The sequence below is a fragment of the Apodemus sylvaticus genome, chromosome 17 (assembly GCF_947179515.1).
Source record: "Apodemus sylvaticus chromosome 17, mApoSyl1.1, whole genome shotgun sequence".
In the NCBI taxonomy this organism is placed as follows: domain Eukaryota; kingdom Metazoa; phylum Chordata; class Mammalia; order Rodentia; family Muridae; genus Apodemus; species Apodemus sylvaticus.
This window is the reverse complement of record NC_067488.1, coordinates 1,111,407-1,130,674: the sequence shown is the minus strand read 5'-3', so window position 1 is coordinate 1,130,674 and position 19,268 is coordinate 1,111,407. Positions and strand designations below refer to the sequence as shown.

General features: G+C 37.0%; 1 protein-coding gene across 1 annotated transcript in view; it reads right to left on the bottom strand.

Moving 5' to 3' along the window:
- Nucleotides 1–19,268, bottom strand: part of Cpq (carboxypeptidase Q) — a 566,898-nt gene that overhangs the window by 484,889 nt on the left and 62,741 nt on the right. Inside the window, exon 2 of the mRNA XM_052161283.1 lies at nt 3,932–4,385. Within this exon, the coding sequence (XP_052017243.1) occupies nt 3,932–4,364 (433 nt within the window). The 5' untranslated portion in view covers nt 4,365–4,385. The remainder of the gene's footprint in view (nt 1–3,931; nt 4,386–19,268) is intronic.

The window sequence follows — 19,268 nt, the reverse complement described above, 5'->3', positions numbered from 1 at the left end:
AAGATCAAGAATTGATAAATGGGACCTCATAAAACTACAAAGTTTCTGTAAGGCAAAGGACACTGTCAAAAGGACAAAACAGCAAGCAACAAATTGGAAAAAGATCTTTACCAACCCTACATCCGACAGAGGGCTAATATCTTTCCATCTTCTGATGTCTCCTTCAATTTCTTTCTCCAGAGACATGAAGATCTTGTCATATAGATCTTTCACTTGCTTGATTAGAGTCACACTAAGATATTTTATTTATTTTTTTATTGATATATTTTTTATTTACATTGCAAATGATTTCCCCTTTTCTGGGTCCCCACTCCCCATAAGTCCCATAAGCCCTCTTCCCTCCCCTTATTATTCCATCTGCCCCTTCCCACTTCCCTGTTCTGGAATTCCCCTATACTCTTGCACTGAGTCTTTCCAGAACCAGGGGCCACTCCTCCATTCTTTTGGACATCATTTAATTTGTGGGTTATGTCCTGGGTATTCAAAGTTTCTAGGCTAATATCCACTTATCAGTGAGTACATACCATGATTGATCTTTTGAGACTGGGTTACCTCACTTAGTATGATGTTCTCCAGCTCCATCCATTTGTCTAAGAATTTCATGAATTCATTGTTTCTAATGGCTGAATCGTACTCCATTGTGCAAATATACCACATTTTTTGTATCCATTCCTCCGTTGAAGGACACTTAGGTTCTTTCCAGCTTCTGGCTACTACAAATAGGGCTGCTATGAACATAGTGGAGCATGTGTCCTTATTGCATGCTGAAGAATACTCTGGGTATATGCCCAGTAGTGGTATAACAGGGTCCTCAAGAAGTGAAATGCCCAGTTTTCTGAGGAACCCCCAGACTGATTTCCAAAGTGGTTGCACCATCTTGCAATCCCACCAGCAGTGGAGGAGTGTTCCTTTTTCTCCACATCGTCGCCAACACCTGCTGTCTCCTGAGTTTTTGACCTTACCCATTCTGACTGGTGTGAGGTGAAATCTCAGGGTTGTTTTGATTTGCATTTCCCTAATGATTAATGATGTTGAACATTTCTTAAGGTGTTTCTCAGCTCTCCGTAGTTCTTCATGTGAAAATTCTTTGTTTGGCTCCGTACCCCACTCTTTAATGGGGTTATTTGTTTCTCTGGGTTCTACTTTCTTGAGTACTTTGTATATATTAGATATTAGCCCTCTGTCGGATTTAGGGTTGGTGAAGATCCTTTCCCAGTCTGTTGGTTAACATTTTGTCCTTTTGACGGTGTCCTTTGCCTTATAGAAACTTTGCAGTTTTATGAGGTCCCATTTGTCAATTCTTGATCTTAGAACATAAGCTATTGGTGTTCTGTTTAGGAACCTTTCCCCTGTGTCCATGTCCTCCAGGGTCTTCCCCAGTTTCTTTTCGATTAGTTTCAGTGTGTCAGGTTTTATGTGGAGGTCCTTGATCCATTTGGAGTTGAGCTTGGTACAAGGAGATATTTTATATTATTTGTGACTATTTTGAAGGATGTCATTTCCATAATTTCTTTCTCAGCCCTTTTATTCTTTGAGTAGAGGAAGGCTACTGATTTGTTTGAGTTAATTTTATATCCTGTCACTTTGCTGAAGTGGTTTATCAGCTGTAAGAATGAATTCTCTGGTGGAATTTTAGGGGTCACTTATGTATACTATCATTTCATATACAAATAGTGATATCTTGACTTCTTCCTTTGCAATTTGTTTCCCTTTGACCTCCTTTTATTGTCTAATTGCTCTGGCTAGAACTTCCAGTACTATATTAAATAGGTAGGGAGTAAGTAGGCAGCCTGATCTTGTCCCTGATTTTAATGGGATTTCTTCAAGTTTCTCTGCATTTAGTTTAATGTTGGCTATTGGTTTGCTGCATATTGTTTTTATTATGTTTATGTATGTGTCCTGAATTCCTGATCTTTCCAAGACTTTTAACATGAAGGTGTGTTGTATTTTTTGAAGGCTTTTTCATCATATAATGAGATGATCATGCAGTTTTGTTCTTTGAATTTGTTTATATAGTGGATTACATTAATGGATTCCTTATATTGAGCCATCCCTGCTTCACTGGGATAAAGCCTACTTGATCATGGTTAATGATGGTTTTGATGTATTCTTGGGTTTGGTTTGCTAAAATTTTATTGAGTATTTTTGCATCAATATTCATAAGGATAATTGGTCTCACATTCTCTTTCTTTGTTGGGTTTTTATGTGGTTTAAAATACATTAAACAATAAAGATCAATTTAAAAACAGATCAATTAAATATTTATAATTATTTATTAATTAAATTATAATTATATTATTAATTAAAATATAAAATATTTACATTTTAAGTTTATTTTATTGTAATAAATGTGTTATATGTGATAGGATATATATGTGTATACATATACATACACACACACATATGAAGAGAAAGAGAGAGAGAAAGAGAGAGAGAGAGAACACTTATCACTAAGTTTAAAATCCTGAGTTTGATCCTCAAGACCACCATGGTAGAGGAGAGAACTAATTTCAACACTGTATCTCCATATGTTCATACAATATACCCATACTTACATACACATATACGCACACACAGACACTTGCATATACACACACATATATACACACATAAAAATTAATAAAATAAAAGGCAACAATAAAAATCATGGAAGGATACTAAGTGTCATTTATCATTAGTAAAATGCAAATCAAGACCACAGTGAGGTACTGTTAGGTAACTATAAGGACCAGATAAATTTGCATGTATATGGGGGCAATTATACATTATTAGTGAGAATATAAAAAGGTGCAGCTTGCAGAGAACAGTTTTGAAGTACTTCAGTAAATTAAATCTGGAGCTACTATATGACCCATAAATTTTTCCCCTCAGTATATAAACAAAATTAATGACAATATATCCACATAAACTTGTGAATACATATATGGTGGTATTCATGATAGCAAAAAGTGGTAACAGCCAAAAAGATGACACTGACTGATAAAGACAACTAAAATAAAATACCTTTTTTCAACAAAATGGAGCACTTACATATGCCACAGCACAAATGGCAGAGAAACATAATGCTGAGTAAAATATGTCAGTCACAAAAAACCAAAGACTGTATATTCCATCCATGCACCATGTCCAGAAGGGGAAAATTCGCAAAGACTGAAAGCCAGTTAGTGGCTTCCTGGATCTTGGGGAGTGAGGCTAGATGGGTAAATGCAACTGCATTATGAGGTCTTGGGGAGAGCAATGAAATATTCAACAGCCAGAATGTGTTCTACAATCTAATTGTTTTAGAATTAGACTGAACAATTTTGTGAATATACTAAAAATAATTACATGTATATTTCTAGTTGGTAGATATTCTAGTGCATGACTTTTTAATAATGATTTTTAAATAAACTGACTATATTTTTACTGGATCCTGACATAAGAGAAAGTCAAAAAATACAAATATTTTCTCTGACACAGGAAACTCATCTTGAATAGTTTCAAGTTTTACTGCTAACTGGCTATCTATTCCATATCCAGACATTAAACTAGAGCCAGGGTGCTGATACTATGTTGTTGAAAGTCATACAGCATAGTTTCTTCCTGAAAAGAAATGGAAGAAACAGAAAAAAAAAGAAAGAAAGCAGATATCAATTGTATAGATTACCAGAGGACTGGACAGTGGGTACAACAGAAGACTACTTGCTTAGCAAGTTTAAAGCTCCAGAATCCCCGAAAACAGGTATCTGGGACACATACCTGTAATCCCCAGAACTCAGGAGGTAGAATAAGAAGATCACAAGTTGAAATTCACCCTTTGATACATAGTGAATTTAAAACTAGCCTAGGTTATATGAACTCCATGTGTTAAAAACAACTTAAAGGGAGAGAAGGAGGAAAAGAGAGAAGAGATTAAGTTAAAGAGTACAACCAACTAAAAAACAAACAGTACCTCCTGGGGGCGTCCCAATGCTGCTGCCAAGACCTAAGATAGCCATCTTGTGAATTCGAGGCACCAGCATCACTGCAGACTCTTCTCCTCTCTCCCAGTGGGGTATTCTGACCTGCTCCAGGTGGACATTTTCTAGCCCATCTTGCTGCAGGTTTTGATACATGATTTGGATAGCTTTCTCTAGGTTCTTAGAGCCACTCAGTCTGGGTCCAACAGTATCAACTAGAAGTCCCAAACGCTCATAGGACCGGTTCTGGTATTTACCATAAACAGCAAGGTTGATAATTGCTTTAGCAACATCTTCATAGTTGGCTATTTCTTCTTTTATTTCTCGAAATGTTCGCTGGGAAGCCCCATTCTTGTATATAGCTTTTCCAGAGCCCAAGGATAAAAGGGGAACAACAGCAACCAACAGGAAGAGAAGGAACCTCATTGTTCCTAGTTGGTTTTCTTCCTGAGAGAAATAAATAAGAAACATGTTTTAGGAAAAAATAATCTCAGAGGCATCTGCCCATAACACATGGCCTGCTTTCCTTTTTGTCTTCCTTTTCCAATCATCATCCAACCTCCCCCATCATATTCACGCAATAAAGTCACTATGAATAGACAGGCCAAAGAACAGTGCTTGGCCTCCTTATTACTTGTTATCTAGGGGTTTTGTTATTATGAGAGAGGGGGGGAGAGGGAGAGGGAGACAGAGAGACAGAGACAAAGAGGACAGGGGGAGGGGAAGAACAAGCAATGGTCAAAGATATGTTTGCTGCATGTCCCCCTTAATGGAACTCTAGCAAACTGGGTGTCCACTTTCCCTCTGCCCAATGGGCTCTTTCTTCTTTGCCTGGAAAACTTGACCTTTGAGGACATCTCAGATGTCATTTTTTTCACAAATCTCATTTCCACTAAAGATACCAAATTCTTTTTTTAACAATATTTATTGAATGTCAGGTATAGTCCAGGAACTTTGATATACTTTTAGAAGGAGAGAACTAAAACAAATGAAGAAACAAAGATGGGGACTTGTTATTTTTCAACTCTATGATATACATTACCTACAGGTTAATAATTAAAACAGTGCATGCATTTATTTTATGATTGTTATGCATCAGATGCTGTCCTGTGTACACTCCTCTTGTTATTACATTTAATCCTCACAGTAACTCAGCTTCAGGAGGCAAACTCTTATGAACTTTGTTTTTTATAAATAAGAAACTGGAGCACCAGCACAGAGAGATTAAGGAACTGGAAATATATAGCATTTTTTCCCAGTTCTAAGCTCTTTGCTAAACAGTACTACTCATTTAGCACTGCAGAGAGTTCAAGTCCACAATAGATAATACAGATGATAAGTATATGTAGTGCTGCTCAGTTTAGAACTCAATGGTCCCATGGGTTCATTTATCTTCATTAACACTAATCAGAATTTAAAATTCAATTCCTCATTAATTCTAGACATATTTCAAGTACTCAGTCGGTATATGTTACTAGTGGCTGCCACCACACACAGCTCAAACCAAATTATTGTCATGGCAGAAAGCTTGGATAATATCGAGTCAGACACTTTTTAATTGTGTAGACATTCCAGCTCAACTATCCCTTCCAAAAGACATGTCAACATTTAATTGCCATCATGACAGCTATTGGGAAGTGAGACCTTTAAGTTTAAGTCTTGAAGGTTCCATCCTGTTGAATGAACCAATGTTGTCATCACAGGAGTTGGCTCATCATAGCCTCTGCTAGTCTCTCTTTAACCACCTGCCCTGTCTTACAATATGCTTTGTTATGATAATGTTATGATAGGATAAGAAAATCCCTCTATCAGGTTTTCCAGCCTCCCAATCAGTAAGCCTATACATTTCTATTTATTATTAATTACATAGTTTGTGATATTGTGTTGTGAAAAACAAAATAGACAAATACAAGATTTTCAAACCTAATAAAAAAGTGTTTGCATTTCCTTTCATTTATCCAATTCATTGTTACCTTATTTTACAAAAATATTACTCTGAAAAACATTAAAAAGTCTATAAATTACTTCTCTACCACTGATATCAGAAACACAAACTGCTATGCAGATACATTTCAAATGCAATTGATAAACAATATATTTTTAAAATGGCATCAGCAATGTCTTTAAACTTGTCTTTCCTTACCCCTTTATCTCTCTGTGTCTGTCTTGTTCTCCTTCCTTCCCTCCTTATCCCTCTCCTTGCACCACATATGTATATTTCTAATCTTGTAGACATACATCATTTGAAATGTAGCCAATCCAAGCTGAGATACTTTTTATTATGTAATTGCAGAATGCACTACTATTTTTATTTTAAAACTGTAAATGTGAAAACAAAAGTATTCCAGATATATTAGATTACTTAAAATATATAATTAATTTCAATCATTTGTTTTTATTCCTTAATGTATCATTTAGAAAAATTAAATCTTTCTCTCATTTTAGTCAACAATGCTATAGCTACATTTGGTTTTATATTGTTCTTAAATTCCCAGTGCTTTCAAACCTTAGAGTTGACACTAACATCCATTCTATTACATTTCAAGTCTCTTCTCCCCACACTATGCCCACCTATATTCACTATTTAATGAGAATGGTTTAAAAATAAACTCCCACGAAAACCTGTTTAACCAAGCCTCTGAGATGTTTACATCATCTGTGTTTCCATCATAATTAATGTTAACAGCTATGTGTGTATACAAATCTATCTCCCCAAGCTCAAAATGCAGTAAGAAAAAAGACCAGCACTGGACTTTCAATGGCAAGATCCAATATAGTCACTTGGGACCTTTTCATTTAAGTAATAAATAAGCCTTTAATCTCTTTAGGTCTTTCCCTCTGTCCAAAAATCCCTACTTCTGGGGGGAGAGAGGGTTTCAATTTATATATTTAATTATTCATTCATTCATCCATTCATTCATTTATTTGTTTGTTTGTTTATTTATTTATTTTGGGATGTTTATGTCTTTCCTAGAACAAAATGGTTTTTGTCAGCTTTCTTAGAGCATGAGAGTAGCCTTCCCTCCTTCACAAACAATCTACAGGAATAAAAACTTGCTACAATATTCAATCATTGTGAAAATTATGACAACTCTGCATTGTAGCTGACTTTCTCATAAGTATTATTATACTATGGTTCTTTGATTCTATAACTACAACACCCATGCACACCTTTCAAGGTTAAATTTTGCTAAACATTCAAAATAATGAAAATATTTCACTAGACTACATTTTTTGACAGCTCACTAATGCCCTGGCTATGAGTTTGGACTACAGAACAGAAGGAAGCTGAGCGACGGCGGTGGCAGCATGCATCAGTCTCTGTTCCGGATTGTCGCAGTGACCACTGGCCTTAAGCTCCTGGCGCTTTCAGTGTTCCACTCTGATGGACTTTACCCTCAAACTATCAAAAACTCACACTTTCTCTTAAGTTGCTTTTAGGCCCTAACCCTGTCTATCAATTCATTTGACAAAAGTTCACTGAGCCACTATAAACTGGAGACTCACTACAAAAGAACTAAAGAACTGGCAAGGATAAGAAGAGATGGAGTGAGGAAGCGCTGTGACTGAAGGAGTTGCAAGGTCCAAACAAACAGAAGTTGAAACTCAGTAGGAAACAAATGCGTAAAGGGAGGGAAGCTTTACAAAATGTAGCCAGACACAGCAAAGGACATGACAAACAATGGATAAAGTAGAAAGAAAATTACAGGAGACACAGAAGCAACAGGAAGTAAGTATCTCCCAGGAAAACATCCACCATAGGAAGTTCCAAACAGATAAAGCTAAGGCCCTGGAGGGCTGTGGCAGTGCAGGCAATGAATGTGAACCTGCATTCACCACCATGAGGTCAGGAAACAATCTCTTCAGATCTCCAGTATACCTAGGTGGTAAGGACAGAGACTATATACTTATACATAGACTTATAGTACTAAGTACTTATATATAGACTTATATACTTATATATAGACTATATACTTATGTATAGACTTATAGTACTAAGTACTTATATATAGACTTATATATTTATATATAGACTATATACTTATATATAGACTTATAGTACTAAGTATTATATTGGGACCGGGGCAGCATGTAAAAATACCTTAAAATTCTCAAAAGATATATTATTTATTACCTATAGGCTATTCTATAAATTTCTCATGGGGATGAACTAAACATGTTGTACAAGTAGACAATGTACAAGAATTCAAGTATATGTGTATTATACAAACATAGTCTCAGGCAACCTTGGAGCACTATGTTAGAAAGATTTGTTTTGCATTTTTCATATATTGTCCACATAAGTCATAGCTACAGTCTCTTTCATAAAAACAGAAAAAAAAACATTTAGGATGTCATTTTCATTATTTTCTAGTTAAATCCAAAACAAATGTAACATTTTTTGTACTATGAATTATATCCTGATAATAGATTTATACTTTGAGGAAACAAAGCATAATCTTTTGCTTCTAGTTCTAAATATTTTTTCCTGAAAATTCATTGTTTAAAATTGTCTCAGGTTCTGTTAAAACTTATAGAATGAATACATTAACAAAATAGAAAAGGCAAGGGAGTGGGCTGAAAGCTGATAGTGAGATTTAGAGTCATCTGTTCTTGTTTATTTTTATTGTATCGGTGCCTTCTTTTCTAAAATCTGAATATAGCAGTTACATAAAAACTTAAATATTTTCACTTAATCTTAGACTGATGAGTTAGGATTCCTTTTCATAAATACAGCTCTAAGTCTTTAATCAAGAGCATGGGTCAAATAAAAAAGACCAGAAAAGCTAAATCCTAGCACAGACACTGGCCCACAGAGGTTCACTTCACAACTCCTGGGAACTTATCTGGGTTTAGGGTGGGCTACCTTTAGTCATCCTAATGAAGAAGTTTGCATTAAATTAAAAGATTAATTAATACTGGCCTGCCAGTTCCTACAGCTCGCTCCCCAGTTAGTTAGTTATTCAAATTAAGACCTTATTCTATGCCATATAACTGCACTAAATCTGGGGAAAGATAAAAACCCAAGTATAACTCAAGCTTCCACTACTAACAATGAAAACTGAATGGCACACTCAATGTTCTTTCTTTCTTTACCAGCTGAACCTCAGATAGGCTGAGTACAAAGTGTCTAGCTCAGTTACTTAATCTAGTTGTGCTCTATAAAGATGTCCATACCATCAGGAAGCATTTTGGGTATCCTATTGTAGATGGCAGCTATCTTGAATAATAAGAATCTTACCAGGAGCTATACATACATGGATGGCAACTTTTGTAGGAAAGACTCTCCTATACTTAGATAGTTCTCTTGGTGGTGTTTCTCATTGTTCTGTTGTATGTTCTTTGATTTTGAGGCAAGGTCTTGATATAAAGCCCTACCAAGTACTCTCACTGTGGATCAGAGGCTATTCATGGACTCATAGCAAAACCACAGCAAACCCATTGTCTTAGCTTCTCAAATGCTGAGATCACAGGAATGTATCACACACACGACAGTTTTTAATTTTATTTTTAATATTAAAGTCCTGTTATCTTAGCCTTAAAGATAATCCTATTAGACATTTTTGTATGGATATAAGATAATAGATCTTTTCAAGAAATAATTATTCTGCTGTTTTGTTCAAAATTTTACTGAGAGCTGCTAAACACCAACACCCATACCATGCGCAGCACTGAAACACTGCTACCACACCCCAGGATGCCTGCCTCTATCACTGTCACATTGATCATAGGAACCTATTTCATTTCTCTTTTTTTCTACTGCACAGTTCATGTTTTAAAAATCGGTCATTATAAATCACATTTCTTTAATATCTTCTTTACACGACAACCATAACAATTGATTATTTAGAAATATACATAGAGCATCTGTGATAGTCATTTTAGGAATCTAAAGCAATCACTTTTAAGGAATTGTTGTGTCTCACAAGGTGGGGAACTAATTATTTAACTCAATTGGTTTAAACAATTCTCTTCCTCCCCCTTCCTAAATTTCACTTCTCACCAAAGAAAATCTTAATGACTCAGTCCCACACAGACTTAAATAGAAGCACTTGATCGGCATGGAGGCATAGATCTCTTTATTTTTATAAGCATGGGTACAAGTCCAAGTCATCCTTCCTTGCTCAACAGCAGAACAGCACCATTCCTGTTACTTGAGAGAAGATGCTAATTTAACCAGTGTCACTCTAGTTTTATGCTCTTCTAGTCTTTGAACACAGTTCCACAGCCCAGTTTCTTACACATGGTCTACAGTTTCCCTGGTCCTCACAAAAGTCTAAACATCTAGCACCAGATACAGATTCTTTGATTCTAAACCTCCCAATACTAGTCTATTCCCAAAGCTAGTCAATACTTAGGAAAAACATTGGATTCTCTCTCTCAGGGGGAAGAGGTGAATAGTTGACACTACTTATCACTGACTTTCTTCTTGACTAACTGCCCTTCTTTCTACCCTTACATTCACTTCATCAGCTCTGAAACTCATCTTATATTGGAACCATGCCCCAACCAATCTCACCATCTTGCATCTCGTATGTTTTCTAGCTGGACTGCTGTTTTGCTACAAGATTTACATAAAATAAAATTGAATCACCCTCAGGTCTAAAATATGTTTCACACTATCTGTTATTCAGTATCACAGTTATACTTTCTGCTGTGATTTGAATAGTCGCATCTTCTCCAAAATTCATGTTGAAATTCCATTCTCAATGCAATTATTAAGAGGCATTGTTTTGGGAAGATGATTAAGACACAAGAGTTCTGCTACCACAAATACTCATTAGTACCCTGATTAAATGCTCTCTTGTTCTTCTGTCTATTCCATCATATGAGGACATCATACTCATCTACTCTGGAATATATAGTAACTAAATTCAGCCTTGAAGACAGATGCTAAGACCAGATATTCCATGTTAGCATTGAGATCTTGGACTACTTGCCCCAGATTTATGGAAACAATTCTCTTATTTAAAAGCAACCCAGCCCGAAGGATTTTGATAAAGCAATACACATCTGTGAGTACAACTTGCTAGTCTTCATAAGTCCTTATGTTTCAGCCCTGGCATACTAGTTGCCATGGTGTATGGATAATCTTTCTGTATCACTGTTTTGCTTACTTTTTTCCTCTATACAATGTAGCATTTCATCATATATCACTGAAGAAATTGGTCATGATGCAAGGTGCATTTATCAGTCTCTAAGGCATAGGTATAGCTTATTATTGCACATAATATGTTACTGTTTTCTGTCTATTACCATGCTAAACTATAAAACACTTAGTAGTTATAATATTTCACTACTATATTAATATTTCATATAAAATATTGAATAAGTTCAATATTTTATAAAACTTCGTTGAACATATTCTCCTCAAGGAATGTGTCTTTTAAAACTCACATATCAAATCATTCCCAAGAAGAAGGAAGGAGAAGACCCCTGGTCCTGGAAAGGCTTGATGCAGCATTGTAGGGGATTGCCAAGACAGATTAGTGGGAGGGGTTGATTGGGGAATGGGCAGAGGGAAGAGGGCTTATAGGACTTATGGGGATGGGGGAACCAGAAAAGGGAAAATCATTTGGAATGTAAACAAAGAATATAGAAAATAATAAAATAAATTTAAAAAAAGAAAAAAAAGGAATGTGTCTTTTTCTATACACACAAATAAAACCACAATATCTGTCAATAAATATTTATAGAATAACAATGCACTCATCAAACAAGTAGTCTTATTTCATAATAGAAATATATGACTCCAATTCATCACTTTCACAATTACTTTTTTTAGACAAGACATAGATTTTTCTCCTTTAAACATGGGTATATTCATAACTTTCTCCCACAGAGGGCGTCAAGAGACATAAACCTTGGTCCTGGTTGTCTCTCTCTAGATATATGACCTTGAACAATTTATTTGAAGTGTCCCTTTATATGTTACATGTAAAATAGGGGCTACATTTCAGCTCTAATATTTATTATGCATTTTCTGAAATATTTAATACCAATCACACTTTTCTTTACATTCCTTGCTACCACTTAAGTAAATCACCTTAGATCAAACTCTTTTTGTAAATTATTTTATTTGTTTACATTTCAAATGTTATCCCCTTTCCCAGTATCCCCTCTGCAAACCCCCTATCCTATGCCCCCTTACCCTGCTTCTATAAGGGTATACACACTCCCACCACACTGACCTAGCATTCCTCTAGACACTGGAGCATCAAGCCTTCACAGGTCCAAGGGCATGCCTCTCATTGATGCCAGATAAGGCTCCTTCATCTCTTTGTCATTCCCCTTCCTCATACATTGGGGTCCCTATGCTCAGGCCAATGGTTGGCTGTGAGCACCTGCATCTGTATTGGTTAGAATCTGGCAGAGCCTCTCAGGAGACAACTATATCAGGCTCCTGTCAGCAAGCACTTCTTGGCATCAGCAATAGTGTCTGAGTTTGGTGTGTGCATGTGGGATGGATCCCCAGGTAGGGCAGTCTCTGGATGGGCTTTCCTTCAGCCTCTATATGGCCCTTCCTTAGGTCTCTGTTCCACTCTTTGTCCCTGTATTTCCTTTAGACAGGAACAATTCTGGGTTAAAATTTTGAAGATGGGTGGATGGTCCCATCCTATGACCAGGGAGTCATGCCTATCCTCTGGATATAGACTCTACAAGTTCTCCCTACCCTTTATGGGATATTTCAACTAACGTCATCCCAGTGGGTTCCTGGAAGGCTTTTGCTTTCCTGGCATCTGGGACTTTCTGGTTGCTACCTCAGTTCTCCATCCCCCTACACACCTCTCTTCAATTTCCTGACCCTCTGTACATCTCCTCCATCTCCTCCCATACCTGATTCTTCCCTTCTTGTTCCCCTTACCCTCCTCTCTTCTTCAAAGTCCCGCCCACCCTCTACTTCCCTTGATTATATTGTTCCCGATTCTAACTAGAACTGAAGCATTCACTCTTTGGTCTTATTTTGTCTTGAGCTTCATGTGCTCTGTGAGTTCTATCATGGATTGTCCATGCTCTTTGCCTAATAGCCACTTATCAGTGAGCACATACTATGTGTGTACTTTTGTGATTGAATTACTTCACTCAGGATGATATTTTCTAGATGCATCCATCGGCCTGCGATTTTGGTGGTCTTTGTTTAGTAGCTGAGCAGTACTCCATTGTGTAAATGTACCACATTTTCTGTATCCATTCCTCCAGAGAACCCTGGCAATGAGATAGGGGGTTTGCAGAGAGGAAACTGAGAAAGGGGATAACATTTGAAATGTAAACAAATAAAATAATTTAAAAAGAGTTTGATCTAAGGTGATTTAGTTAAGTGGTAGCAAGGAATGTAAAGGAATCCAGAGGGGCATCTGGGTTTTTTCCAGCTTCTGGCTATTATAATCATGGCTGCTATGATCAGAGTGGAGCATGTCTCCTTATTATATGTTAGAGCATCTTCTGGGTATATGCCCAGGAGTGGGACAGCTGGGTCCTCAGGTAGTACTATGTCCAATTTTCTGAGGAACCACCAAACTTATTTCCAGAGTGGTTGTACCAGCTTGCAATCCCACCAGCAATGGAGGAGTGTTCCTCATTCTCCATTTCCTGCTGTCACCTGAGTTTTATTTTAGCCATTCTGACTGGTGTGAGGTGGAATTTCAGGGTAATCTTGATTTGCATTTCTCTGATAACTAAAGATGTTGAACATTTCTTTAGGTGTTTCTAAGCCATTCAGTATTCCTCCTTGAGAATTCTCTGTTTAGCTCTGTTCCCCATTTTTTGAGTTATTTGGTTCTCTAGAGTCTAACTTCTTGGGTTCTTTTTTATATATTGGATATTAGCCCTCTATCAGATGTAGGATTGCTAAAGATCCTGTATGTATCAAAATTCTGGGTCCTGTTTACATTTCCAGTCTGTTAGTCTATGTCTTCTTATTGGGGAATTGAGTCCATTGATGTTAAGAGATATTAAGGAATACCGATTGTTACTTCCTGCTATTTTTCTTATTAGAGGTGGAATTATGTTTGTGTGGCTATCTCCTTTTGGATTTGTTGAAAGAAGATTACTTTTTTGCTTTGTCTAGAATGTAGTTTCCCTCCTTGTGTTGGAGTTTTCCATCTATTATCCTTTGTAGGGGCTGGATTTGTCAAAAGACATTGTGTAAATTTGGTCATAGAGTATCTTAAATTACCATAGATGGAGATCTATGGTAATTGAGAGTTTTGCTGGGTATAGTAGCCTGTGCTGATATTTGTGTTCTCTTACAGTCTTTATGACATCTGGCCAGGATCTTTTAGCTTTAATAATCTCTGGTGAGAAGTCTGGTGTTAATTCTGATAGGTCTACCTTTATAAGTTACTTGACCTTTTCCCCCTTATTCTTTTAATATTCTTTCTTTTGTGTATTTGGTGTTTTGACTATGGTGGGAGGAATTTATTTTCTGGTCCAATCTATTTCGAGTTCTGTAGGCTTCTTGTATGTTTGTGTGCATCACTTTCTTTAGGTTAGGGAGGTTTTCTTCTATAATTTTGTTGAAGATATTTACTGAGCATTTAAGTTGGGACTCTTCACTCTCTTCTATACCTATTATCCTTAGGTATAGTCTTGTCATTGTGTCCTTGATTTCTTGGATGTTTTTGGTTTAGGAGATTTTTTGAATTTTGTGTTTTTCTTGGACTGTTCTGTCAATATTTTTTTAATGGTATCTTCTGCCCCTGACATTCTCTCTTCTCGCTCTTGTATTCTGTTAGTGATGCTTGCATCTATAACTCCTGATCTTTTTCCTAGGTTTTTTTTTTTTTTTTTTTGATCTCTAGGATTGTCTCCCTTTGTGATTTCTTTATTGTTTCTATTTCCATTTTTAGATCCTGGGCATCTTTTGTTCAATTCCTTCACCTGTTTGGTTGTGTTTTCTTATAATTCTTTAAGCAAGTTGTTTATGTCCTTCTTAAAGTCCTCTATCGTTATCATGAGATGTTATTTTAAATTATAGTCTTGCTTTTCTGGTGTGTTGAAGTATCCAGGGCTTGCTGTGGTGGGAGTACTGTGTTCTGATGATGTCAAGTAGCCTTGGTTTCTGTTGCTTATGTTCTTGCACTTGCCTCTCACCATCTGGTTATCTGTGGTGTTAGCTGGCCTTGCTTTCTCTGACTGTGACCTGTACTTCCTGTAAGCCTGTGTGTCAGAACTTCTGGGAGATCAGCTCTCAGAGGGATTTGGGTACCAAGAGATGTGGCACAGGATTAGTTCTGGGGCTCAGAATGAAACCAAAAGGATCCTCTCCTTGGCTTTTCCTTGGTTACTCTGTATTGATGGTTCTCCGTGTGTCACTCTTGGGCCAGGAATTTGAGAAGTGGGGGTCTTACTTGTGCTCTCAGGTGTGTCAGTACTCCTAGGAGACCAGCTTTATACTGGCGGGACTTGGATGTGGAGAGCTGTGTCACAGGCTCAGCTTTTGGCCTCAGATGGAAACCGGAAGGATCCTGCCCCGTAGAATAAACTTTTAATTGGTTCATCTTTTAAAGTTATTACTCAATCTACTGACTTAATGTCTCCTCCCACAAGCCAATGGAAATTGAACTTATTAAGATGATTAAGAATGTCCTTGCTTCTAAATTCAATGAGTATATTTCTGTTCTGTCATTTCTCAATACATAGCTGAGATCTGAGGCATCAGCATGGCTGCCAGCCTCCATGTTCACAACTTCTTTTTAGTCTCTGTTCTATATTCACAGCTTTTCTCCTAGAATTCTTTGCCTCTCTCAGTCCTTTAAACTTGCTTGTTTATTGGCCTCCTAGTCCCACTACAGACTCTAAGTTAAGAGGAGTTTTCTTCCAAGACATTATGTAAAATTGCTTGCTTGAGCTTACTCATGAGTTAAGAAGTTCCTAAATTCCAAAGGCATCTTAAGCTCAACAGACCCACAGCTTAATAACTTTTCCTCCATAGTCACTTCTCTCTGAACCCTTATTCTAGAAGAAGAATGATATATCTATCATTCTGGGACTGTTCTAGGCCCCCACTTTCATCTCAACATTGCATCCACCTAATCACTAAGTTCTATCACATTTAATTTCTAAGCATCATTAGCACCTACCACTCCTCTCCAGGCTCTCTTCACCTCTTTATTTTCTGGACACCTTATCTGAATCTGAGCTATCACAACCATCTCCATCTTCCTTTCCTCCCACGTACTCTGCTTTCTACAGCAGTTATCTTACTATTCAATTTTCCCACTTTTCTTTCCAAATATTTCAGAAGGCTCCATTACTAACTTTGAGATAAAATATCCAGCTTGAGACATCCAGGCTCATTACCTGTTCATCTTAATCTTACCTTTTCATAAATCAGCAAAGATAATTCTTCAAAACCTTAGCATATGCCTAGACACTTTTCCTTTGCTAATCATCTGTCTTGTAACTCCTATTAATCCTTAATTGGGACTAGCTTACAGGTGAAGAGTTCGGTCCATTATCATCAAGGCAGAAAGCATGTTAACATGCAGGCAGGCATGGTGCCAGAGAAGAAGCTACATCTTGTTCTGAATGGAACTAGGTGAAGACTATCTTCTAGGCATCTAGGATCAGAGACTCAAAACCTACCCCAAAAGTGACACACTTCCTTCAACAACTATACACTGCCTAATAATGCCATTCCCAGGGCCAAGTACACTGAAACCACTACAGTTCTGGAATTCCTGACTATAGATACAATGTGAAAGCTATCTCAAACTCCTCCTCACTATATCTTCCTTGCCATAATGGATAAAATCCTTCAATATGTAAACCCAAATGAAAATTCCTTTCTTAAGTTGCTTCTTATCAGGTATGTATTATTTATATAGTCATAGCAATGAGAAAATTAACTGATATAATAGACATTAAAGCCATACTAATTGAAATAGTTTTCCTATTTTTTCACATGAAGAGGAACGGGGGCAAAACAGGAAGAAAAATGAAAGAGCCAACACAACCCTTTCTTAAGTGTACCTTCAATTCTGCTTAGAAATCAAAAGCAGAGGAGTAGATTTTATACTAAAGAAAGCCTCCCTAGGAGCAGCTGGTAAAGCCCAAATACATTATACCAATGACATCAATGAAAAGTTCCTGGATTTGCTGTTACTCTAGTTACAGAGATAATGTCAAAAAGATGCTCTCCTGAGGAAATAAAAGGGCACAACAGAAGTGCATGTACTGGTTTTGTAATGGCTTATGTGTTCTGTAATTGTTCAAAAAGGAAAAAGTAAAACCTACTTATCTGACTGACATGCAAAAAGTTTAAAAACTCTACAAATATTCCTCATACTTATGTTTACTTCTGGTAACAGCCACAAAGGAGAGAAACACAATTATGTATATTTGTTTAAATAAGTGAGGAAAGACTGCTGCATGCCAGCTCCCACCTTAGGTTAAGACTCACTTGTATCAATAACTTAATTTTTGACAAGAGCTTGATAGGGAATCTACTACTTAATATAGCACACTCAACAATTGTGTCTTGTAGAAAGGGGGGACTGAAGAAAAGAGAGATTAATCCTAATAGATGGGCAAAGGGACAACTCATAGTATTCATAACATTCCCTTTCTGCTTCCATAGGTCCTGAAAGCTACAGCAGAGGCTCAGAAGCAGGGCAGTGGGTGGGCATACTGATGCCTGACCAGGAGAATGTCTGGAGGGATGGCATGATGCATGGAGAAAGATCCAATGTAGAACCTTCTCTTCTCACTGGCTGCATCGAATGGCTCATGACTCTGTGAAGATGACAAACTGTCTTCATTTTCCCTTCTTCTTCATCCAATCAGAATAAGCCAGAGTCGAGGCCAGAATAAACCCCTTTGGGAAGGGGCTTGGGGAAGGGAGTCCTGATAGTCTACTGTCTACACATTAGTGTTGAACATTTTTACTTTTCTATATTAGAAAACTGGTTGAGTTCACTGCCCCCCCCATTCTTTTCTTTATTCCTTTAAATCAACAGGCGTATGTTTATACTGCTCACAAAGAAATATAATTGTCATTCAGATGATTGAATGTAACTCTCTTTTGACATCGTCATAATAGGACTGAGATATATGAATAGGAAACTCCATTGCTTGCTTTTGAAGAAAAGAAATATGGATAAATAACAATGAAAAATCAGCTGATAACCTTACACCAGACTTTGTATTTTGAGCTTACAAAATCTGTTTATTAAATTTAAAGGTATAGCAGGGAATCATTGAGGCCTTCAGTAGCAAAAGACTGACCATGAGTGTAGTTGACCTGACAACAGTACTTGCTGTCTGTAACATGTACACATACACACAACTAGTGTTCCTACCAAGCATAACCATTCAGCAGACGTTCAGATAAATCATAAAAGTACATTTTATTCCATTGGTGGCTAAATTTAAGTAAGCAAGTCTGAGCAATAGCATGTCTAAAGTCTTAACTGTCTTAGGGAAGGAAGACTAGAATAAGGAAAATGGAATTGTAGTCTCATAAAGTTGTGTTTTCCTACTACTAGGACTTCCAATATGAGTAATAAGAAGTACTTTATTTTTGCCAATAAAACCACTGAAGCATTTAAACTGATTGATATTTGAAATTTTTTACAAAGTGCCTCAACCTCTTCCAGAAGCAGAGGAGCAAGTATGGACTTAAGTCAGACAAAATGCAAAAGTCTTCCAAAGATGCAGATGCAGAAGCTAGAAAGCTCTGGGAAATCCATATATTTAGTTACCATCCCCCAGAACAAGGTTCCTGTGATCTGCTGCCTTCATGGGTTTAAGTGGGTAAACAGTATGCTTGTACAAGCTATGCTCCCCTGAACTGAACTGGCAAATAAGTTCTAAGGAACAATGGCAGAGATTGTAGCAATCTCTCCTGGTGTCTGTATTTTAGCTTCTCTTCCTTTAAATAGGCCTCCTCATGCAGGCAGAAACATGGAGTCAGAAAACTTCTCAATGAAGTTTCCTTAACACCCAGTTCTTATACCAGCCCAAGTCAAGGAGGCCTATTCAGCAAGCCATTTATTGCAAGATTTGCTATTAAACCTGTCAAACAGACATATGTCAAAATACCGCTTCACTAAACAGCTGTTAAGTTTCATGAGCTTAAAAAGGAAATACCGTCTAGCTATATGCTGCTGACAAAAATCACCAATGTTTTAAAGTCCAATATTCAACTACACTTTTCCCTAAATCCTAACATTTGCTCTCTGCTATGAAGCTACCACATGGCACCATTGGCAAACACTGGCTTGAGAGCACACAGATTTGTTTCAATAGGCTGTTCCCTCCTCCATCAGTGAGTGTAGAGCGTCTGTGGCTATAGGCTGCAAACAGGAGAAAGTACTTCTCAGTGAT